Source organism: Barbus barbus (assembly GCF_936440315.1).
Source record: "Barbus barbus genome assembly, chromosome: 19".
NCBI lineage: Eukaryota > Metazoa > Chordata > Actinopteri > Cypriniformes > Cyprinidae > Barbus > Barbus barbus.
The window spans coordinates 15,434,986-15,460,442 of record NC_136747.1 but is presented as its reverse complement, the minus strand read 5'-3'; the positions used below and the strand labels follow the sequence as shown (position 1 = coordinate 15,460,442).

Sequence of the window (25,457 nt, the reverse complement as noted above, 5' to 3'; positions counted from 1 at the left end):
AGTCGGAGATCACTAAAAAAAAATGTTAAAGAGGTGTGTGAACTTGCAGGTACGATGTCAGACACTGTAATATGCTCTGGCCCCCTCCCAGCTTACCGGGGTGATGGGATACATAGCAGACTGTCGTCACTCAATGGCTGGATGTCTAAGTGGTGCCCGCAGAATAACAGACTTTATAGACAATTGGATGAGTTTTTGGGGCAGACCTGACCTGTTGAAAAGAGATGGTCTTCATCCTTCCTGGGTTGGTGCCGCTATTCTCTCCATTTTACATAACTTTGTTTAACCTTATTATTATACATTACTGACACACTATCCTCCAATTTGATACTGTTAAGTGCTTTGACACAATCTGTATTGTTAAAAGCGCTATATAAATAAAGGTGACTGGACATGTTTAAGTGTGGACACCACAATCACTGCGAGAATGTAATTCAGACCAAATCATTTATATATGCTTGCACAAAGAAAACGTATTTAATTAGATCCTTTATTAATTGTAAAAGTACATATGTAATTTATAGGCTTCATTGTCCCAGTAACTGTTTCTATGTGGGCAAGTCTAAACGTAGACTACAAGATAGATTATGGGATCACAAAAACGCAATTCGTACTCGAAACCAAGATTACCCCATGGCAGTACATTATGCATCTGTACATGACTCAAATCTGTCTACTTTAAGAATCATTGGTTGGGAAGTTGTAGCTGGATCTATTTCTATCAGAAATGGCGATGGACTACAAAGACTTTTACAAAGGGAAGCCTTTTGGATTTTTCAGCTAAAAGCCACCATCTTTTCTGGTTTGAATGAGGAATTAGACTTCACTCCATATTTGTGAAATGATTCATCATTATGATTCTTGTTGGCATCATTGTTTCCCTTTTTTGCCAGGATGTGATTATACCTTGTAACAATTCATGATATTATTGGTCCCCCCGTAATGGTTATTTTGGTATCTTCCATTTCTACTGAGCAACTGATTATATCTACACCTGTGATCAATTTTGTATCTGACACGTTCTGAGGAAGGCTGGACGGCCGAAATGCATCAGTGTGCAGTGTTTTAGCTATTTTTTAATGTTCCTAGAATAAGTCAGGTTTGAATAAAGGCTTTTTGGAACCGGAAGAAGTGCCTTGGATTCGTTTTTCTATAGATATAGTTATAAGTACATTTTTTTTTTTCCAAAATCACCAGGGTGACATGACAAACAAAAAATGTGTGGGATAATGCACCAAGTGTTTCTGTGCAAGTAAAAAGGTGATTTTTGTACCTCTTTTCAGACAATAAAGATAAAAGATGTTTCACAGTCTTTTTATCCATAAAAAAGGCACGAAGAGTCAATTTCAGGAACATTCTGTCTATTTAAACCAACATGGCTTGCAATGAAAAACAACAATTTCAAAATCTGTTTTTGGAATAATGCTGTGAATGTTAATCCCACTGTAACTGTGTGCGTCAGAACAAGTCAAATTCCCAGAGAACGCATTCAGGTTTTCTCAGTATTGTAGTACTAAATGGCTGTGAAGTCCGAGTCACTGTCTGAATCAGTCTCAATGGGTGATTTGTCTCTCTCCAGGTGCAGCTCTCTGACAGTAAGGATACGTGTGAGCATGCTGTCCAGAACCTCATCACTCAGAGAGGTGGTCGAGAACCACGTGGGACTGCTGGGTACACAGGAGCGCTCGGGGCTCAGGTAAAACTGGGTTGTGTCTTGTCTTATGCCGGGCGAGCTGGAAGAAACAAAATTGTATGACAACCAAATACACCATGACTCGTTTTATTACACAAAATGCCGACATACCATTTTGAGAGATAGAACTCGTACAGCCTGACAGGACAGCGAAGAGGATTGTCTGAATTCTGCCGTATTTTTAGCACCCTTTGCCGTTCACCTTCCTTCTTTTTCTTCTTTACAGGGACACCATCTAAATTGGACAAAATGACTAGGTAGAAACATAATTAACAAAAAAAAACACTATTAAAAAGTATGACTGACCACTGACCTGTGCTTCCGTCCTCTTTCGGGGGATAGAAACGCAGGAAGGACACTTTGTTGTTGACTTGTCCTCGAGAGTAGCGTTTGATGTGGCCGAAAGAGAGGCGGCGGTGCTGCTCCACTGTCCTGTAGTTGAAGTACTTGGTGAAGAAGTAGAGAAGCGTGATGAGCAGCACACCGGGTGAAAACGCCCCCAGCTGCTTACAGTCCCACAGATGATATTCCTCCACACGAGAATGAACATAACCTAAACAAACACAAAAATACATTTTTATAGAGCAGCAGCAAAACAAGCTAGTCTCACATTTTTGTCCTAAATTACTCACCACTAGGCAAAATAGTTGGTTTCCACCCTCTGAGTATGTTGCTCATTTCATGGCAGAATTTGGCGTAGAAGACGTCTGCGAAGATGTTCTCCATCCGATTGTTCTCAAACAGGTACTGCAAACATGAACGACAAGAACTAAATCAAATAGACTATATAACATGACTGAATGTGTTGAGTTTGTGGGGTTTTTTCATGATTTACCTGCTGGATACCCAAGCAGAGATAAAAGATGTTGTCAGGGCTGTATTTCTCTCCGTTGGGTCGACGAACCTCAGAAATGAACTTGCAGAGGCCGTAGCTTATTTCAGCAGTGCAGCACTTCAACAAATCCTCCTTTAGTGTCATAATGCACGCTATTGATGAAGAAGTGTTTAATGCCATAAAATCTCATCTCGTACATGTAAAAATTACTTAATCCAAATTTTCATTGTTGATTTATTTGTCTTTGTCCAGTATTGCTTCTTAATAAAATATGACTAAACTTGTTTTGGGGATGAAATGCTGGATAAAAAGCAAACTGAGGCTTACAGCCAAATCTGAGAGTCTCCATGTTGGGTTGGGTGTTCCTCCAGCGCACCCACTTCTTCCAAGCTTCGACTCCGTACTCATGTTGCAGTTTGGAGAGGCTGTTTTGAGGTGCTGATGCACACTTAATACCCTACATTCCAACAAAACACATCATAATCAGATAGTTAGCTTTCCATAATGATAGGTTAGAGTTTGGTTGGTGGTCAGGAATAATTCTGCTTTAGCTTTCCTTACCTGTTTCTTCTCAGGGAAGCCATCATGTCCTCTCTTGCGTGATATCTGTTTGCCAGAATTGATCTCCTTTTGCATTTGCTTTCTAAAACGTTCAATGCTCTCTGAAACATGAATGGATAAAGATGCATGGAAAATGAATGGAAGATAATAAAAAGAAACTTGTTGGTGTGTTTTGATCTCTTAACCACAGCAGAAGCTCTTACCGATTGGGAAATCGGCCTCCAAGTCCATCTGTGGCTCTTCTGCTGCGGTGGAGATGGGGGTCAGTGTGGCAGATCTGGATGGAGGAGGCCTCTCAGGGGTTTGATCCCTTGTCTGGGCAGAAGACACAGAGTCCTCCTCCCAACTCAGATTGCTGGACAGATCTTCAAAATCAAGGTCCTCCATTATGTTACCAGTCTGATCTGAGCAACAAAACAGGTGGCTTCAAAGATATGTGACCGAAACAATTAAATGTGCATTTGCGGATATATTATACAACCTAAACATCATAATCCTCAATAATTTTTTCTGTCATTTACCACTAGAGATGATTTGTTTCTCCTCCTCTGCATCCTCAGCCACCATCTCTGCCATCATGATGAGGTCGGCCTCCAGAGGGTCATCAGGGATCTTCTCTTTAATTTCCTGAATGGTCTTCACAATGTGCTCGGCATTGTCCAGGGTTGTAGGGAAGAACAAGGGCACTGGAACCTGAATAGAAGCCATATTTAATTCATAGACCACAAAACTACATCTAACCAAGAGCGGCAACTGTTTACATATCTACTTTTAACAAGTTTAAAGGAATATTCAAGGCTAAATACACTTCCTGTGATATGTTGTTAATACAGAAAATAATTCTGATTCAGAAGTTGAGGATGAGGAAGGGTAAACGGTAGATGTACCGGAAGCGGAAGCCCCACAGACTGAGGAATGTATTGAGTGTAGAGATGCATGGGAACTGGCACATACACTGGCACTGGCACAGGCAGCACTATAACCTTAGGAGTTCCATCTGCAGGATATTTATAAAGGAAAAAGAGTGTCATATGCACTGGTAGTAGTTTACTAAAGAGAAAAACAAATTTGGAAGAATTTCCAGAATAAGGATGCTAAAAAGTGACTGTCATTGTCGCGCTGGAACTGATTAGTACCCATTTGTGTTTCAGCATCACAGGTGTGAGGTTTACAGGATGTGGCTTTGTTTTTGCTTATGGATTTATATGGCAAGTCCTTGTCTTTCTGGGTTTGGGATGAAGAGGCAGCAACTTTCACAGCACACTCCTGTGAGCAGAGCAAAGAACAAGAGATGTGTTTACAGCAAACCAGACTAATCCAAACAAGCACTCCTAAAGCTAAAAAAAAAAAAAAAGGACAAATTAGACAATTTGAATCCCAATTTTGCTCTCAATAAGCAAAGGTTAGTTAATCGCAGTTTTTAGACTATGAGTATAAATAAAGGCCTTTCCTGAACTTACATTTTCTGTGACTTTTACAGGAACAGAGCCTGAGGAAACAAAGGGTTATATATGAATGACTTAAGCAAACAACGCATCTCAATCTTTCATCATGTGCACTATGTAAAAGTGCTCCATCCAGGTTGACATGAGTGTTCAGATCAGGGGTGTCAAACTCAGTTCCTGGAGGGCCGCAGCCCTGCAGAGTTTTGTTCCAACCCTGCTTCAACAGACAAACCATCTAGTTTCCAAATAAGCCTGAATGACTTAATTAGCTGGATCAGGTGTGTTTAATTAGGGTTGCATCTAAACTCTGCAGGGCTCTGGCCCTCCAGGAACTGAGTTTGATACCCCTGGTTTAGATAGTTAATGCATCTGAGGTTAATCACCTTTTGGATCAGTGTTTCCCAAAACACCTGGCTGGTTGTTGGATGCACTTGAAAGCGAGACAACATTGGCAATGACCGGTGTGCCCTGTTTAGTACTTTGAGGAACTGCAGAGGATACTGGGGTCACACCTGTGGAGACAGTGACAGCGCAGGACTCCAGACTAAAGAAAATGAAACATTTAGGATGCAATAACTTTAGCTAGCCAATTACAGAATCTACAGATGTAATGAGCAAAGACTGAATGGGATAAAAGCAGACCAATACACCCAAATATCTGTAAGAGGACATACCTTGTGTGGCTAGAGCTTTATTTGCAACAACTCCAGTGATGCCCTGCAGACTGCAGAAGAACATCAGGCACCGCAGACTGCAGAAATGCTTCATCTCATCCAGCCATTTCACAGTCTCAGTTATCTTTTTGGCCTGCCTGCACATTGAGCACTTTATTTCCTGTCAAAATTGTGCAGCAGCAACATTTACGGTTACTTTTAGAAGCAACATCTTATATCAATATCTTAAGCAATATCCTAAGTCTAGTGATGCAATATTGTATTGTAATTGAAACAACATAGGAATTTTGCACCATGTAGTTCCAGGCACTCAGTTCTAGGAACTAGCCAGCAGGCTAGAGAACCAATTTCCTGGTTGCATTCACACCGGCAACATGAACTCTGAAGTGGCCGACAGCTATGTCTTTATGCACGGCATTTACAGACGTCAACAACCAGTGAATGGAGGATGCCACGATCAAAGTTGTTTTTGCTGTGTTTTGTGGGTTTCATGATAACGGAAATGGAATGTTTGTGTTTTCCATGTTTGTGAAGTAAATATTTTTACATGGCTTTTTAAAAATGCTGGGTAGCCGGTGTTTTGTATGCTTTTGGCCAATCAGTGTACACTTATGTCACTGGTAGTTTCTATGGGACTGTTTTAGCCCTTACTCTGAAATAGGAACTAATTTAGTTCCCTGATACAGAGTTCCTAGAACTAAATTCTTTCCTAGTTCCTGTGATGTGAACACACCAAAAAGCGGGTACTTGCGCTAATATTTCTAGAACTATGAAAAGGTTCCTCTGGTGCGAAAGCCCCTTACGTGACCTCTTCCATTTTCTTACTAACTTCATCACAATATAAGTAAATAATTGATTAAATAAATAACTTTCCAAGTAACTATATAACTGCACAACTAACTAAACAATTAGTAAATAAAGTAAATAACTACAACTAAAACTAGTGCTGGGCGGTATGACCAAAAATTTATATCACGGTATTTTTCAAAATTATACTGGTTTCACAGTATATGACAGTTTGTTTTTTTTCCATGCATGACCAGGTGTTAACCACATTTTCTACTGACTGAGAGAGTAAATACTATAGTAGATTGACTTAGAATGCCTTCTTTTACTGTCATGATGAATGAATATTGTAGAACAATTCCACACTAAATAGTGACTAAACACGACCCATAAATACATGTTAACCAGGAGTCACTCATTTATAATCGTGACATCGTCTGATAACATGAACATGCATCTACATTAAAGAGGGCTATGTGGTGGTTTTGGCTATATTACATTTTTGTCTCATGTGGTGCACTGCCTGTGCATAAAAAAAAGTGCATAATATTAACAGACGAACTATGCTCATTTATCATTCCAAACAGTCAGTAAGCGACAGGTGCTTGGAAATGCTGTACTCATTTATTGACGAGTCTGCTGCAGTACGGCCAGCTGAATGTGCTGCTTCTCTGCCGCTCAATGCACAGAACAGACGACGAGAGGGGCAACACTGCGCCGGGAGTCAGACCTCACACTCACGGGGCAGCACTGGCGACATGTTCCAACTGAAGGATGGCTAAGGTTTATCCAAAAAAAAGTCGCTAGGTTTGTTAATATGTATATTCTATGGAAAAAGCCACGAAAAGGGTCTGAAAGTTGCTAAATATAGTGCTAAAGTCGCGCTCGTGTGTGTGAGACGTGGGAGCTGATGCCAGGGGGTTGTGGATATTTGTGGCTGAGTTCATGTTCTACAGCTTCAGTTTCGGAACTTTCAAGCTTTGTAACATACAGCTGTTCCCTCGCCAAAAGAGACCTCTCTCAAACAGTGGCGCGTTGCGAACATTGTTTAAACGACATGCCAGTATTGCGGTATTTTAAAAATTCATAAGAAAAATAAACACCAGTATTCGGTATGAACCAGTATACCGCCCAGCACTAACTAAAACTACTAAGTCTGTTTAGTTAGTAAATAAATAACTATATAACCAAGTAGTAAATAAATAACTACATAAAACAGATTAAATAAGCAAATAACAAACTACATAAACATCTACATAACTAAACAGCTAAACAAATCAACGTCATAAGTAAACAAAATACTACCTGACGAATCAGTAAATTATGTTTTATCAAGCAATCGTTCCCACAGAACTCCTCTTGCTTCCCATCAAAGACATCAGTCACTACAGCCTTAGATGTGCTGTTACAGTAAAAGCAGTTGCAACAGTGTTTCTTTCCCCAGCGTTTGAACAGGCTATGCTCAAAGAGTGTCTTGCATCCTGTACAGACAGAAAAACCACAAGCACAAGGTCACATATACAAAATGATGAGGTTATTAATCTAATATTAAAATATTGCCAAACAATAAAATAACAAGGTCTGAATTATGCTTATAGCTTACTCTCACTGCAGAAGGAACGATCAGCCTTGTTTATCCTTCTCACTATTTTTACAATTTTATCGAGCTTGCAGTGTTCACAGCGAGCCTCTATGCGGTAGATCCTTCTGAACTCATCAATACAAGTGTTACTGCAGAAAGCGTACATTTTCCTCTGAAAGATCAGATAAAAAAAAAATATAAAAATAAATAAAAGTTAGAAGCATGTACTCAACCAGGGCCTCAGGCAACTATTAACATATTTTGGTTGGTCTTTTTGTTTTATTAAAGGGGTGGTTCCCTTTTTTAACTTTAGTTAGTGTGTAATGTTGCTGTTTGAGCATAAACAATATCTGCAAAGTTTCGATGCTGAAAGTTCAATGCAAAAGGAGATATTGTCTTTTAAAATTATGGTCGTTTAATGCCTATAAATACGGTTGGTAGGGACTACAACGAGCTCCTTCCCAGGTTGGTGACATCACAAACCCAGAAATTTACATAAACCCTGCCCAAAGGTTGCATCAAAGGGGGCGAGGCCATGTTGTGCTGCTTTAGAGAAGAGGAAAAGAAAACTAGGGGTGCACGTAAAAATCTATTCATGTATGAATCTCAATTCTGTTTTTCAACGATTTTAATGGATTCACAAGTTTGAAAAATCAATGTTTTAAAAGGAACACTCCACTTTATTTGAAAATTTCCATTTTTCCAACTCCCCAAGAGTTAAACATTCGTTTTCGAACCCATTCAGCCGATCTCGGAGTCTGGCGGTAGCACTTTTAATGGAGCTTAGCATAGATAATTGAATCTGACTAGACCGTTAGCACCAAAGAGTTTATATATTTTTCCTATTTAAGGCTCGACTATTCTGTAGTTACATCGTATACTAAGACTGAAGGAAAATTAAAAGTTACGATTTTCTAGGCCGATACGGCTAGGAACTATACTCTCATTCCGGCGTAATAATCAAGGAACTTTGCTGCCATACCTTGGGTGCAGCAGCGCCTGAAAGTAGTGACCAGCCATATCGGCCTAGAAAATCACAACATATAGGCCTCACAACTTTTAATTTTCCGTCTTAGTACACAATGTAACTACAGAAGAGTCAAGTTTTAAATAGGAAAAATATCGAAACTCTTTGGTCATTTGAGCGAGATGCTAACGGTCTAATCAGATTCAATGATCTATGCTAAGCTACGCTAAAAGTGCTACCGCCAGATCCGGAGATCGGCTGAATGGATTCAAAAACAGTAAAATGCAACTGTTTAACTCTTGGGGTGTTGGAAAATGAGCCTATTTTCAAAAAAGTGGAGTGTTCCTTTAAAGCAGCGGTTCTTAATAATGATCCTTGCGTCTCCCTGCTCTGCATCTCTCTCTCTCTCTCATTCAGATCATCAGCTCCATCAATGAACTGTGTTCCAGTTATACACTTTAGACAGACAGATATTTTTCACATAGCTACAAGAAGCATGCACACAGTTGCCGTTGTAGTAAGCAATACTTCCTGGCAAACACTTCTTGTTACAAAACTGCAACAATGCAATCATGTATTCTGCTGTATTACAGCTTTAATCAAAACCAGATATTAGAAGCGAACATGAGCAGTAGCATTTACTAATAACAGCGTATGTAAAAGTATGAGACAACAAACAAAGAAACATGCCATTCTGAAACATCCAGTAAGAGCTGTGCTTGCACAGGTTCTGCGCGATCCTCTTCATTAATATTCTCTGGGCCTCCATCGGGCTAAAATTGATAAGCAATACTGACGACGCCATTGTTTACAAAACAAACAGAGCATGAGCCACTGAGCTGAGGGGCATTTAGGCAAATCACAACATTGTGCCAGCTAACCAATCTGAGCCCACTGCGTATTTCTGAGTGCGGTGCTTCATAAAACCAGGAAATCATCAGAAGGTTCATAAGAGAAGGGACAGAGCGGTGTAGAATAAAGGTAAATTATGTGAAAAATAATGCATTAAGATATTATACTGCACCCCATAAACAAAATAAAGCCTAGGGGAAAAAAAAGAAAAAAAAGTCAACCACCCCTTTAAGAAGTAAATCAATCAAATAATGAATAAACAGACATGTAGGCAATTTCCCTACAGTCCTAGTTACCCTAATATAAAAACACTTTGAAATGAGCAAAATTACAGTTATAACACAGCTGTACAATTGTTGTTGACAAAAATAGTGTAGGTTGGTTAATAGTAAAAACAGCAACAAAAAAGAGGGGAATTTTTTTTTTAAACCAAGTATTTGTAATTGTTCTAATAAAAACAAGTAGGTCTAGTGAACAGGAGTACCCTAAACTCCATCAGCTCTGGTCTGTGGAAGAATGACTTCAGACACTGAGAGCAGGGGATCTTGGTGACTGTCTGCGCTGGACCACTGGAAGTACTGGTCTTCGCTGATGAGCTGGACTCTGAGGAAGCTGGTTTGGGGGCAGCAGGGTTCGGGGTAGATGTATTGTTGCTTGTAGAGGTTACTGCATTTACCGGCATGTTAGGTTTAGTCTTTTTGAAGGACTCCTGAACCAAGCAAAACAAAAACCAACCCAAACTGACATCATTCAAATCAATCAATATGATTGAGTACTACAATATTTTAAAGAAGATCAGTGTCAGACATGACAATTGTACCTGATATGCTAGTACACAGGAATAAGAGCAGAAGTTCTGAACGTATCCTTTAAACGTGGATATGTGGTACTGAGGCACTAGTTTCAGCTTGCAGTTGCTGCATTCTACTGCAACACCTTGTTTGCATGCAGACAATAAAGACATTCAAGTATAATTTTTGAAACAATAAAATTTAACAGTTGTAAATGTCAAATTGAAAAAATGCATTGTAACACTTTAGTTTAGGACCAATTCTCACCATTTACTATTTGCTTATTAGCATGCATATTAGCAGTTTTTTTTTTTTTTACCACATTTTAATGCCTTTTTCTACATCAATGGCATATTATACATCCCTTAATTCTACCCCATACCTAAACTTAACTACCTTGCTAATTATTAATAAGCAGCAAATTAGGTGTTTACCGAGGCAAAATTTCATAGTTAATAGTTAGAATTAGTCTCCAAACTACAGTGTGACTAAATGCATTAATGAATAATGCATTCAATTTTAATTTTTAAAACTAAATAAACATAAAATTCTATTTTTTTATATTTATAAAATAAAAAATACAAATAAATGATCAACCAAATGCATTGACTTTAAAAGCTGTAGTGTTGACTAAAATAATTAATCCAGTCGATTTTATGATGCCTGGGTGACCATCTATACTATCATCCAAACTTTTTTTGATTAAATAAATGCATAAAATAAATCCTTTGTGAGCATAAGACACTTCTTTCAAAAATGATCCCGAACACAAACTTTTGGATGGTAGTTTAGGTATTGGCTAGTATTGGTACTCATACTCTAACTCTAAAACTTGCATCTGTGCTTCACTAGTTTAAAACACTGGGTTGTGTTCCAAATGTGATCACGGTACCTGATGAACTGCCAGTCTGGACTTTACTTGCCATGACACAGGACGTGGAGCAGAAAAGCTCCCTGATGCCCTCTGAGTTTGGACTGTCCAATGCATCTGCAGCTGGGCGCAGGGCATGACACATTTTGCAGGTGACAAGTTTCAGACTCCTCTATAAATAAAGATGAGTTTATCCACTGTATAATTCATCCTAATAATTATATTAAGCTATCATTCATTTTGTTGAAATGAGTATCATTACTATCGATGTGCTGTCACCTTTTTGTAGGCCTTGAGGCAGTTTTGGCTGCAGAACTTCATAACACTGCCCTCTATCTGCAGAGACAGACACTGACTGTCTGTGCCATAGCAATATCCTCCACAGTTCACACAGCTGTTCATGTTCAGCTTATTGGAGGAGCGGAACTGGTTGAAGCAGCTGTCACTGCACAGCTTATGGATGGAGCCCATGTAATTCACCTCATGACTATGAGTCTATGAGAAACAACAATTTTGGATCTTTAACTCGTACAGCAACAAGATATGCATTTATAATTTCTGACTGAGCACACAAGAATATTCTTCAGAACAGATGGAGATGTCTGCTCACCACTCCTGTCTTCTCACACACACTGCAATTGAAGTTTAAAGCGCTGCGGCATTTCTGACTGCAGAACTCCTTCACAGTCCCTGACATGTCTACAAGGGTAATTTTGATATTCTCATCCTGAATTTCTCTGAAAAGAAAGAACATGCATTAAGACAAATCTTTCCAATCACATACAACTATAGGTGAAATGTCGTAAGCGTACTTAAGGCAGCAGTGACATGTTTTCTTCTTAGAGTTGCAGAGACATTGAGGCGAGCAGTAGAGTTTAGAAGAGCCACTCCGCTGAAATGCTGTGTGTCCCTTCAGCATGACCTTATTACAGGCAGCGCACAACATACCATGTCTTTTTAAAGGTTGAATGGATTTTGCTGGGATTGATGGTGTCTTTTCTGGGACGCCTACTGAAGCCTCTGTGACAAAGAAGGGAATGTAAAAATGCAAAAACTCAACCCAGCCCACCCAAAAAGTTGTTTTTCATCAAGTTTAAAGGCTGGTTACTATGCACTATGACAGAAAGTAATATAGGTTTGGAACAAACGTATTGAAAAAATTATAATGCTACCTAACGCTCATATGCAGCATTTAATCCAACAGAAAACACACCTTGTATCTTGATATCATCCGGTGCCTTGTCAAAATCCTGAAAGCATGAACATATTAGGATAATCCATAATCATTCATTTACAAAAATGTGTGTAATCATGAGTAATGGATAATAGGGGGTTGACATTGGAGAATAAATATGGAAAATTTAATTCATAGATAACATACTTTTTAGCCTAATTAAAATCACATTTATTGGCTAGAAATGTCATGTATGCTGTCACATCTTCTATAATCTACACTATCATTCAAATGTTTGTGGTTGGCAAGATTTGTTAAAATGTTTTTTTAAAAGACGTCTTTAAATGTAATTTATTCCTGTGATGACAAAGCTGAATTTTCAGCAGCCATTAGTACTCCAGCCTTCAGTGTCACATGATCCTTCAGAAATCATGCAAATATGCTGATTTGCTGCTCAACCATGATACATTTCTTAGGATTATCTGACGAATATAAATTTCAAAAGGGGGAAATAAACAATTTACTGACTCAAACCGTCTGAACAGTAGTTTATGTTGTATATATTATGTAATTTATTGATAAAAAAAATGTATTTTAACTTATTTGGATAATTTAAATTTCAGTATAATTCAGTAACTTCTTGAGAAGAGCACCTCATCATCCTTAATGTTTTCCATCGGGGAATGTGGTGCTTTTCTCCATTCCTCATCCATCGGTTCATCCTTGATCTTCAAAGGCATTATGACAGATGGCTGGGTTGCTTTAACTTTGTCAACAGCCTGAATAGAAGAAAGAGAAATTATTTTTATAAGTGCATTGCTCCATGGGTTAGCAAACAAACTCAAACTCGTTTGCCTGTAGTGGTGAACATAAAATGGTGCCGTGCTCACCATTTCTGCAGATGATTCCATAATTCTACTTTTTATGTCTTTGACTCTCTGTGTTTCTGTTAAACAGGAAAAGTACAAATCATCTTCAAATACAAAAAAGACAAACATTATCACACTTATTGTGAATTTACTAGAGCGTTAAGGACACTGTTTAATAACAAGAACATTGGTTCAATTACCTGAATCTTCTGATCCATCTACTTCTGTCATCCCATTGTAATCCTCATTCTGGTCCAGTGTCATTTCATTAGTGTCCTCAACTTTAGTGATCACAAGCTCTTCTGAACACTGGGCCACGTCCTCCCCCAGCCACATGTCTGGATGTCCTTTAAAATCCTCACTGGCCATAAAGACACCTGCTGCAGATGGAGAGTCCAGCCCAGAGTTCTCATCTGAAAGTGGGAAATGACGACATTTAACCATTTCAAATATGAAATTTAGGTCACCAGACACAGAAAAATTAGTTGCGTAAAAAATAAAAATTACATTTCTAACATTTAAATATAAAACACATTATTTACATAAAACCATTGTCATGTTACAATCCCAGCTGTGCTTCTTTGCAGGGTGGCAGCTAATCTGGAGAAGCTAAACTCACAGAAACAAAGCTAAAACCCTTCTTGCCTTCTGAATAAGCAACAGAATCCATGTTGGCGTTTACATCATAACATTCTTCCATTTGTAGCCCAGCCTCATCAGGATCATCCTGTCAGAAAACAGTTAGTGAAGCAACATAACAGTTATGGTTTAGAAGTAAAACAGCACAACCTGTTCATTTTCAAGTTGTATGAAAATTCGTTTGAGGACTTGCCATTTGGTAGTGCCATGTGGGTGGAAGAGCATAGTAGGACCCAAAAGTAGACAGAGATGTGGATGGCTCTGTAGGTGGATTTGTAACATTCAAAATTAGTTTACCCCGTTGTTCAGGGCAGGTTCTGGGGTTCTTTTGCTTTCCTGAAGTTGATTCAAAATCATCAGCATAATAAACCTCATCATCTTCCTCTGTATCCCAACTGTTGTCTGCTGACAGGGCGTCTGGTTCAATCACAGTCTCCTAAAACAGCAGCAGACAGTGTTAAAGGAATGGTTCACCAACAAATGAAAACTTGCTGAAAATGTATTCCCCCTCAGGCTAAGAGGTCAATGCGTTTCTTTCATTGCCAGAACAGATTACGAGATATTCAGCATTACATAATTTGCTTACCGGTAGATCCTCTGCAGTGAATGGGTGCCATCAGAATCAGAATTCAAACAGCTGATAAAAACATCACAATCAATTAACATGTTGTGAAGTAAAGAGCTGTTTTTATAATAAATTCAACATTTTATATTTTCAAGCATTGCTTTCTCTACTGAAGCAAGGTTTTAAAGTTGCTTAATGATGAATTCACAAGACATTGATCTATTACTTGGGTTATTGTGATGTTTTTATTAACCGTTTGGCACATATTCACTGCAGACAATCCACTGGTGAGAAAATAACGCTAAATTTATCCAAATCTGTTCCTACATCTTGGATATCCTGGGAATCTATAAGCCGGAACCTCGGCCCACTGCTGGAATTCACAGACGCGCTGTCTGGAGAAGATTATGTCAGTGTCGTACATCAAACCTGTACTGCAGCTGATGACGACACAGAGCTGACCAAGGACATGAAAAGAGTCATCCTAGAGTACTTAAACGAGAAGTACTCAGACCCAAAAACGGTTGACCTGCTGGATATGGGCTCCTTGGTCGACCCACGGTTTAAAGATGCATATATAGCTGATGACCGCCAGGAGTTCATCAAGACCAGAGCAGTAGCAGAAATTCTGTCACTGTTGGAGGTGCAAGCTGCAACGGTCAGAGAGCCACTGCCACACACAAGCACAGAAGCTGCAGCTGATGGTGCTGAAGCAGCTGTTGAGAGGCAATCAAAGAAGGTAAAACGGAGCCTGGGAAGCTTTTTCAAAAAGGCCTCCGATGGCACAGCTGCTCTCGCTGACAGAGACGCCATCGAAGTGGAGCTAAAAAGTTACCTGCAGACAATGCAGGTTGATGGAGAGACTGACCCACTGGACTGGTGGCGGCTGCACAAAGCTAATTTTCCAAGGGTGGCTAGACTGGCCCAGAAATATCTCTGTATCCCGGCCACAAGTGCTTTGTGGAAAGGGCATTTAGCTTTGGTGGCAACATTGTTACATGCCACCGGTCTCTGTTGAAGCCAGAGACTGTGGACAAGCTTGTGTTCCTGGCTAATAATCTTTAGGGCAACAAATGACAAATGGTGTGTATTAAACAATCTCAGTGAGTGCCTGATTTTAGGATTCGTTGTGTTGCTTTTTAACGGAGAAGACACCAGACAGTTTTTCTGTTCTTTGCATATTTTGTGTCCTTTAAGAAAATAAGTAAAACTACATTTGCACTTTTTACTGTATATATGGCATGGCACTACTGTAAAGAAACTTTTATACTTTAAAAATTCTCTTTAGTTGACTTATATGTCCATTACACTGGAAGTTATTTATTTTGCGCTTTCATTTAGCACTTTATAATGTTTTCATTTGAAGTATCTCTGCACTACACTTGGAAGAATTTTCTTTATTTAAAATAGCCATGGCTAATACTGGAAGTATATCCCTAATTCACAGTGTCCGTTCATTTATTAACAAGACACCAGTTTTAATTTCATTAGGAGAACACCGTTTAAAACCAAACGCGTTACCTTAGGCTGCAGGTTTGAAATGTTTTTATTTAAAGTATCTGTGCATTACACAAAATAATTTTCTTTGTACTGAAAATACTTCCAGTATTAATTAGGCAGTGTATGTTCCTTAACTAAAAAGACACCAGTTTTTTGTTCCCTGCAACTTGGGTGGCATTTAAGAACCAAGGACTTAAACTAAGTGTAGTGCCTTTTAGAAGGAAAGATTTTCTTTTATTTATCTGCAACATTGTGTTGTATAATTACAGTTTTGCTTTTGTACAATAAATGTTCTCAAAACGACATAACGTTTCTTTATTTCTTAAAAAAAAAAAAAAAGTACATTTAGCAGTTTGGTTTTCCTAAGGGTCTATGTAACCTGTTCTGAAATGGTTCTACTATAACGATATATATTGCGATATATAAGTTATCGCAAGAGGCTGCAATGTATATCGTAATATGAATTTTAGGCCATATCGCCCATCCCTAACACCACCTTTAAAACCACCTTTTGAAGGATTAGTTCACCCAAAAATGAAAATTCTGTCATTAATTACTCGCCCTCATATGGTTACAAACCCGTAAGACCTTCGTTCATCTTGGGAACACAAAGATAATTCTGATTTCTGACCCTCCATAGACATCAACTAACACGTCCAAGGCCCAGAAACGTAGTAAGGACATCTTTAAACAATCCATGTGAAATCAGTGGTTCAACCGTAATTTTATGAAGCCACGAGCATACTTGTTTAGTGCACAAAGAACACAAAAATAAATGACTTTACTCAACGTCTTCTATTCCATGTCATGACCCATGCATGTGGTGCAGCTCCTTGTTTACTGCTTTGACTTGGATGAAATTTAGTTACATTTAAAGCATTATAAAATAAAGTTTTAAAAATTATTTTTAAAGTCACATAAAAGTCAAGTCATACGGTATCGTACTTTCGCTGGTTTCTCGCGATTCGGGCACCCAGGACATGCACACTTCAGCACCATTTCAAAGACTACACATTAGCTTGCATACGCGTGTCTTCCTCTGCAAGGCAGCAGGGTTGCCAGATTTTCACAACAAAACCCGCCCAATCACGTTTCAAAGGCGATGAGAAAAAAAAAAAAACGCATTCAAAAGGTCTAAATATCGCGTTATTGTTAACGCACCTCGAAATTAGTGAAGTGAATCATGTGACATTTCACCTGAGGCATCAGAGCTTGTGTCTAGAATAGAAATGGTCGTGCCAAATTAAGCCTTGAATCACGGCTTTTGTTAAAGGGATTGTTCACCCAAAAAAATTTAAATTCTGCCATTACTTACCCCTCATGCCCTCGTGTGCAAAGAAAACAAAAATAATGACTAAACGCTGATTATATACAGAGGGTAACTCGGGGAGAAGAAACGTTGAATAAATTATTTTTGTTTTCTTTGCACACAAGAAGTAAAAAATTGAAATTGAAGTTGAGCCATTGATTTCACATGGACCGTTTTACCGATGTCCTTAACACGTTTCGGAGTCTGGGAACATTGCAGTTGCATTACTGTCTATGCAGTGTAAGCAAGCTCATCATCAAAAAGATCTTAATTTGTGTTCCGAAGATGAACAAAGGTCTTGCGGGTTTAAAACGACACAAGGGTAAGTAAATAATGACAATTTTAATTTTGGGGTGAACTAACCCTTTAATGCAAAAATCATGTGACCAATGACAAACGAAGCCTCACTTTGTCCAATCAGGTGCATGATTAACTGTGTCTAGGAGTGTTTGAACCCCAGATCCTACTTTACTTGTACAGTTTTCATTCAGTCTTAATCACAAGGTTTAGTCAAAAGAAATATAAAGAGTGCCAATTTTACAAAAATAAAATATCTTTCATATGCAATTCAAATATCTGTACAATATTCTTCTATTCCATCATATTAATATTCACACTGGCCTTTAATGCCACAATTTAATGGATAAATCAACTTATCAGAGAGAAACTCAAACACACACACACACACACACACACACAAACACTCCAGGCTTTATTTGTGGACGTAACATGAATTGATCTATAGAATGTGCGGGTGCTTTATCGAGTTGGTCCTCACTGCCAAACACAAGATCCATGGGGCAAGTTTGGATCCAGATCCAACTCCTCCCAACTTACCCTAAACCTACCCATCTCCACCCCTGGATGTGGATGTAACCTCCCGGATGTAACCCCCCGGATCTTGTGTACTGCAGTGAGGGGCTACTGGCTTTGTCCGACGGAGCTCTTTCACAGGCTTTTGGCTGCTTTATTTTTTACTAACCACCAGATCTTTTCCTGGAACAGGTAGACGAAAACATCAATGGTTCATGAGGCTTCATTTGCTCACCACTAGAAATTGTTGAATAAAGTTATTTTTGTTTTCTTTATGCACAAAAAGAATTCTCGTAGCTTGATAAAATTAGGTTGAACCACTTATGTCCTTACTAGTTTCTGGGCCTTGAACGTGGTAGTTGCATTGCCGTCTATGGAGGGTCACAAAGCTCTCAGATTTCACAAAAAAATCATCTTAATTTTTGTTCCGAAGATGAACGAAGGTCTTACGGGTTTGGAATGACATGAGGGCCAGTAATTAATGACAATTTTCATTTTTGGGTGAACTATCCCTTTACAATCATTTTAAATGAAGCAAAATACAAAATAAAATAAATAGTGCTGTCAAACGATTAATCCCATCCAAAATAAGTTTTTGTTTACGTCAAGTGTGTGTGTGCTGTGTATGTATGTATATATATATATATATATATATATATATATATATATATATATATATATATATATATATATATATATATATATATAAATACAAACACATGCATGTATACATTTAAGAAAAATGTTTTTTATATTAAATATTTATATAATCAAAACATAAGATTATGAATACAATTATGTAAATATTTACAAGATATATACTGTATGTATTTATATATACATAAATATATACAGTAGACATACATATATAATGTAAACAAACTTATTTTGGATGCGATCAATCATTTGACAGCACTAAAAATAAGTCAAAACGACTAAAAAAAAAAAAAATGGCTGATCGCATCCAAAATAAGTTTGTGTTTACATTATATATGTATGTGTACTGTGCATATTTATTATCTAGAGGCACAAAACAGTGCTGCGGCTGTGTTTGGAATTATTTTTGTTGTAGAAATGGAGCAAAAGCAGGAAATATGGTGTCTAAAACAAGTCTCTTAATATTAACTTCTTGTTTATTGAACTGTTGCATAAAATCAAAATCACTTTTGTAATCATGCTGACTTTTGAAGAAAAGACTGGCACTCTTCGTGTGATATTAACTATATGAAATGATATAAATAGGCTATACATGTTCTGCCCCCATATCTTAAATGATGTGATGATCCTAAATGTATTTTAATAGACTGAATCGTGCAGTGAAACTCCTACAGCACTGGTTTAACCTGTTATCTGAGTCATTCTCTGACAGCAGGTGTCGAGTTTGTGTAATTTACTGTGTTTACTGGGAAAACCGTTATATTTCAGCCAAAGCAGCACAGCACCAGACTTTGAACTTGTTTATTTAATGAAATCATAGCCCTTTGAAATTTAATCACCACATTCAGCCATATTGCAATTCTGGTCTTTCCATCTCCAAATTTAAAACCTCTTGAACTCATAATTAAGACTTTCTTGTACAATTTAAGATTAAGGCCTTAAATGTGATACAACTAAATTTAAGACTTTAAGACCCCGCGGAAACCCCGTTTCTAAAAATCTTAGTTGTGTTCACCTTAAGAAAGAAACTCATACATCTTGGATGGCAAAAGAATGTGCAAATGTACTTTCATTATTAGGTGAACCATCTCTATCAGACCCAGTTGTTGCAAATAATTTAACAATTCAATATATACTCTTGATTGCCTTGTTAGTTGACGGGATAGTTCACCCAAACTGACAGTTTTCTGTCATCCTCACTTTCACAAGGGTCTGGTCGCATGATGTTTCTAATCCAGCTGCTGGTGATACATACCTCGGCTCGTTGTGAAACAAACAGAGGCACCGCTGATGATTTGAGTAAGACTTGATTCCCACTGATGGCTTTGAAGTCATCAGGGGAAAAATGCTCACTGCAGACCCTCCATACTTTGAGTAACCTCATAGGCGTGTTAATATCCATCTGAAGAGCAAGTAACCATAACTGCAGTCGATCCGGCTCAAACGTCGGGAATCGGTGAAAAGTCAATTTTCCCGTTTGAGATGACGCACGTAATCTTACGCTTTTAAATAGGTTGCGGCATCCAGGATAAGCACATGAAAGCACCATTTTGAGGAACAATACGAATCGAGTATAAATATATTGCTAAAAACAAGCCACCTTCTGCACAAGCGTCCTCCTCCCTCTCTGTAAACAACAATGGCGTCAGTTCACGCGAGACTTTCCTACCGCACATACATCATCATGCGACAGAAAACCCGAAAACCTCAGTTTTGAAAGAGATATTTTCTGCAAAGAGAGAAACCAGAACATTCTGAATTATCCACAAATGTAAATGGGCATTGAAAAAAAAAAACATTTTACTGTAGATACATTTACAGAAATGTATTATTTGAATGATTTACAATGCACCAGATGTATAATACTTGATTTTACATATACATATATATATATATATATAAAATATTATTTAATCTTTTTAATATTACTGTATTTGTTTTGTAGTGAACCGCACATCCCAGCGCCCAGTTTATGGTGGGGCCCCTCTTCTGACCACAATAGTGGACAAAGGTTTGCTAAATTTGGATTAGATCTTGGTGGACTAACATAAGCAAACTATCCAATGCAATCAGGTAAAGATTCTAGGACAACAGCCAGACACCTCTTAAAGGGAAAGAAGACTTTTGGTACCAAGCCTGGGATAGACAGGACTTCTCATTGGTAAAAATGCAGCTTCTGTCCTTCACCACCTTGAGACTGATTCCTAAGGTTTGGCCTGTGACCACCATAAAAATTCCTTAGGACCTCCAGATGCAGCAGCAGTGGGGGAAACAAAGAGAGATCACAGAGATCCATCCAAATCCATTCATAACTGTTTTCAAACCTTAAAACTGATGCAAACCACAACACACCCATCTTACACTTATTCTGAGAAATAAGTATTCTCAGTGACAGCATGAATGACAGTTCAATCTTTTTTCCATCATGTTTGGACTTAAAGGGATCGTTCACCCAAAATTGAAAACTTGATGTTTATCTGCTTACCAAGATGTAGGTGACTTTGTTTCTTCAGTAGAACACAAACGAATATTTTTAACTCAAACCGTTGCAGTCTGTCAGTCATATAATGGCAGTCAATGGGACCCACGGCTTTGAGTGTAAAAAAAAAAAAAAAAAAAACCCAGACAAACCCAAATTAAACCCTATATGTGACGATACATTGAGGTCTTAAACAATCGGTCTGTGCAAGAAACTGAACAGTACTTGTATCATTTTTTACCTCTGATCCACGTTCAGAACAGTCAGTGCGTGAAGAATCAACATGCTCTGGCATAGTAGACACAAAGGACATAGACATAATAAATACCTAGACGCCTCATTGGCCACTCGACCGCACGTCAACATCGCCGCCATAAGCGACATTTGAGTCAAGTCAGGGCGGGGGGCAAGAAAAAAAAAGTTCAGATGTATAGTTTAAAACAATGCGCTGCCATATTGCAATGCAGTGTCAGTACAGCGTATAGAATACAGTACAGAATAACTTGAAGTTGTCTGCGTTTACTAAACTGTGGAGCTTTTCTTGCTGCTGATGGCGATGCTTCCCATTTTAAATGTCAGTTGATGGCCTTTAATTTTTAACCAGAAATGTGCACACTGCTTTTCTGAAGTTCATTTAAGTTTTCCTTGTCTTTTTCCTGTGTCACTTGAAATGTGTCCGTTTTGAAGTAATCTACTAATTATTTTGACAATTGAGTAATTTATATTTTTATTAACAGAAACAGACCTAAGTGAAAACCAGGCTTTAGTATGACTATTTATATATAAACTAATGATGAGGCACTAATAATCGGCGCAAATAAAACATCTAAACCAAGTAATTACATGGTTTTATTGAACAGCACAGTTAAAATACATAATATAATATGCCTATACATAATATGAACATAACCAAATTAAAGGAACACTCCACTTTTTTTGGAAATAGGCTCATTTTACAACTCCCCTAGAGTTAAACAGTTGAGTTTTACCGTTTTATTGCATTAAGCCAATCTCCAGGTCTGGCGGTAGCACTTTTAGCTTAGTTTAGCTCATTGAATCGGATTAGACCATTAGCATTTGGTCATCAAAAATGACCAAAGAGTTTCGATAATTTTCCTATTTAAAGCTAGACTCTTCTGTAGTTACATCGTGTACTAAGACCAACCGAAAATGAAAAGTTGCGATTTTCTAGACCGATACGGCTAGGAACTATACTCTAATTCCGGCGGAACTTTGGCGCAATGATATGACGCAGCGCCTGAAAGTAGTCCCCAGCTAGGTAACTAGTTATAATATTAGCATTTTTGAGCGCGATGCTAATGGTCTAATCAGATTCAATGATCTATGCTAAGCTAAAAGTGCTACCACCAGACCCGGAGATCGGCTGAATGGATTCAAAAACGGTAAAACTCAGCTGTTTAACTCTAGGGGAGTTGTAAAATGAGTGTTACAATTCGAGGCATAATTAGACATAGGTTGATGTATTCTCCTGTGCTGGCAAAAGTTTATAAACTATTTGCGTTACAAATCTAGTGAGATAATGAACACCGTTTTCCCTGATGAACTTTAAGCAAATCAACACATAAAGGAGCTTATATCATCTTGTTGTGATGTTGGGGGCCAGAATCCACATAATACAGCCTCAAATTAGAAATTTTATCGCATACCTGCTGCCATTGCCAGACTAACAAACCGATGACAGCTGTGGTTAAACGAGATAAAACAAGTGAACTGGACAGAAACGATCATCAGCGCACACTTCTTATCATAAATGTTCGATAAAGTATCGTCTTTAGTTGTTATGGGTGCGTCTAAAGGTTTCTTGCATCTCATGACTATGTCGTGTATGAAATAATGTCTGGGTGCATGCGTGTAAAACAAACTGACGATTTATTTAATCATTTGTAAATGTATATACATTGTTGTGCTTAATTGTGGCTGGAATAATAATGTAGTTTGTCTTTACTCAAAATGGTAACTTAGATGTGACATGTAGAGTAAACCGGAGGGAATCCCGTCACATCGTCCATCCACATACAGTCTTTACTGGTTTACCTTTTCAAAAAATCCCGGTAAATTTGGCCTGGGAATCATGTCGTTCTTATGGAGATTACATGATTACTCTGAGCGGTTTACAAAGCTCCGCTGCTTTTTCATTAGTTTTTCTATGTAAATATGCGCTAGATGGACATCTTTGACCATTGCGCCTCGTAGCTTTTTCAACGTGACTCCTCTACTGGATACTGTGTTTATAAGAGCGAAAAAGTTCTGATTGGCTAGTAATGTTAGCTTGGTTGAGAGTGAAAGCGGTGCTCCTCGCATACCATTGAACTCATGAACCCCAAAGTGATAGTCTTTTTTTTTTTTTTTTTAAATGTAGGATTTTTTCCCCAGCAGCACGCCGGAGATCCAGCACAACTACTTTAAGCCCTGCGTCTAGGTAATTATATGTCTATGGCAAAGGATACATACATAGATCTTTTTCACATACCTCAGTTCGTTGTGAAAAAACCATAGGCACAGCTGAAGATTTCAGCAGTACTTTATCCCCCTCTGGGTTTCTAAAATCATCAGGGGGAAAATGATCGCTGCAGACCCTCCACATTTTTAGTAACTTCATGGGTGTGTGGATATCCAGCCGAAGAGCAAGCAACCATAACTTCAGTCGATCAGGCTCAAAAGTTGGGAGTCGGTGAAAAGTCAACACTCCCGGATGAGTTCGCGCAAGCAAACGTAATCTTTTAGTTTTTAATCGGTTGCAACAATCAGGATAAGCACAAGTAATTACCATTTTGAATAGCTGTCATACTCACAATCTTCTTCTGGCTTTACGGCGGATCGCAGACTTATAAATGCATTACCGCCACCTATCTCTAAAATGGACCATTGACACTTTATCTCCTCCCAACCAGACCCACAGGGTAGGCTTGTTTGAGATGCGCCTCCCCTAAAATGTAGTCGAGACTGTAGGCGGCTGCAGTAAGGGGAGGTTACTAATAATTAATATTAGTTAATAATTTTCTTTTTGAACTCACGTGCTGTGCTGATGATAAACATCATGAATTTCAGTTCTGTTGCTTGAATAGGCTATAAATATGCTGAACAAGACACTCAAAGTGCTTGCTATTTAATCCCATACAAAAGGTGTATTTATCATCCATTTCTGCTTTAATACAAACATGTATTTTAGATTTTTATACAAATAATGAGAACAATCTCACATAGAGATCGCACTGTCATAGTGTTTGTGAATCTTCAATTTCACATGGCCCTGTGTGAAAACACATTTTCACACAGGGCCATGTGGGTTTGGATTTTGTTTTCCCTTCATAAAAAAAAACCCTTCATTTAAAAACTGCATGTTGCTTACTTGTTTTATCTTTTATTAATATAAAAATTTGTTTGATGATCTGAAACATTAAAGTGTGACAAACATGCAAAAAATTTAAGGAAGGGGGCCAACACTTTTTCATACCACTGTATTATATATTGATATATATATATATATATATATATATATATATAAATAAAAGGGTGTTTGGTGATGAGTTTTTGGCTCAAAGTCTGCATTTAGAGTCACACCAGAGGTGTTCAACTGGGATTAGAACTTGGCTTTCTGCAGACCAGTCAAGTTCTTCCACACTGACTCAATCGATAATTTTCTTTTTGAACTGTGCCTTATACACAGATGCACTGTCATGTTAGAATAGAAAAGGGTCCTGTCCAAACTGTTGCTATAATATTAGAAGTACACAATTCCCAAGAATATCATTATATGCTTAACATTAAGATTTGTACTCATAGAAATTACTAAAGTAGTCAAACATGTTCATTAGAAGGGGGCGACCCAATACTTTTGGCAATATAGTGTGTGTGTGTATATATATATATATATATATATTTGTGCTGTCAAACGATTAATCGCATCCAAAATAAGTCTTTTTACATAATGTGTGTAGTGTGTATATTTATTATGTATATATAAAGACACACAATACAGCATATATTTTGAAAATATTTACTTGTATTCACGTGTATATATTTAGATTCATATAAATATATAAACGTAACATTTTTCTTAAATATATACATGCATGTGTGTGTATTTATGTATACATAATAAATATACACACTACACACACACACACATCTAAACAAACTTATTTTGGATGCGATTAATCGTTTGACAGCACTAATATAAATATATAACACCAGCTAAATATGCAGTCGAAAATAATTCCTCTGTGTTCCCACCTTTCTCAGTTAGATTCTCCTTATGTGTGTGCTGCAGCCAGATTTCATAATCGGTTAGGATTTTTAAACTCCTGTAGTGCGAGCCCGGCTTTAACGATCTCCCAACAATCTCACTCCAAATTCAAATTTTATTTGTCACAT

At 38.0% G+C, this 25,457-nt stretch overlaps 1 protein-coding gene across 3 annotated transcripts; it reads right to left on the bottom strand.

Moving 5' to 3' along the window:
- Window positions 1-454: 454 nt before the first annotated feature.
- LOC306885437 (zinc finger MYM-type protein 4-like) lies at window positions 455-23,892 on the bottom strand. Of its 3 annotated transcripts, none has more exons than XM_079441950.1 (29): window positions 23,554-23,892; window positions 13,933-14,175; window positions 13,746-13,827; window positions 13,301-13,513; window positions 13,122-13,177; window positions 12,885-13,010; window positions 12,271-12,307; window positions 11,870-12,077; window positions 11,668-11,794; window positions 11,337-11,552; window positions 11,079-11,229; window positions 10,216-10,331; window positions 9,880-10,104; window positions 7,598-7,748; window positions 7,300-7,475; window positions 5,209-5,368; window positions 4,918-5,046; window positions 4,550-4,578; window positions 4,226-4,355; window positions 3,977-4,086; window positions 3,611-3,782; window positions 3,293-3,493; window positions 3,090-3,190; window positions 2,856-2,985; window positions 2,529-2,680; window positions 2,326-2,440; window positions 2,007-2,246; window positions 1,805-1,928; window positions 455-1,733 (listed from the first exon to the last, which is right to left on the bottom strand). In XM_079441950.1, the coding sequence occupies exons 1-29, from the start codon at window positions 23,851-23,853 to the stop codon at window positions 1,514-1,516; spliced, it is 4,440 nt and encodes a 1,479-aa protein (XP_079298076.1). In that variant the 5' UTR covers window positions 23,854-23,892; the 3' UTR covers window positions 455-1,513. The 3 variants fall into 3 exon arrangements, with proteins under 3 accessions (XP_079298076.1, XP_079298075.1, XP_079298077.1); XM_079441949.1 differs by lacking the exon at window positions 23,554-23,892 and adding an exon at window positions 19,839-20,237; XM_079441951.1 differs by lacking the exon at window positions 23,554-23,892 and adding an exon at window positions 20,184-20,197.
- Window positions 23,893-25,457: the final 1,565 nt, after the last annotated feature.

Bases quoted from the DNA above. Each gene is read 5' to 3' on its own strand.
- LOC306885437 (XM_079441950.1), bottom strand. From the start codon at position 23,853: ATGGTAATTACTTGTGCTTATCCTGATTGTTGCAACCGATTAAAAACT. The intron at 7,476-7,597 runs GTAAGCTATAAG...CTGTCTGTACAG, and splicing joins TCGTTCCTTCTGCAGTGAGA to GATGCAAGACACTCTTTGAG. The intron at 2,441-2,528 runs GTAAATCATGAA...TCATGTTTGCAG, and splicing joins TCTGCTTGGGTATCCAGCAG to TACCTGTTTGAGAACAATCG.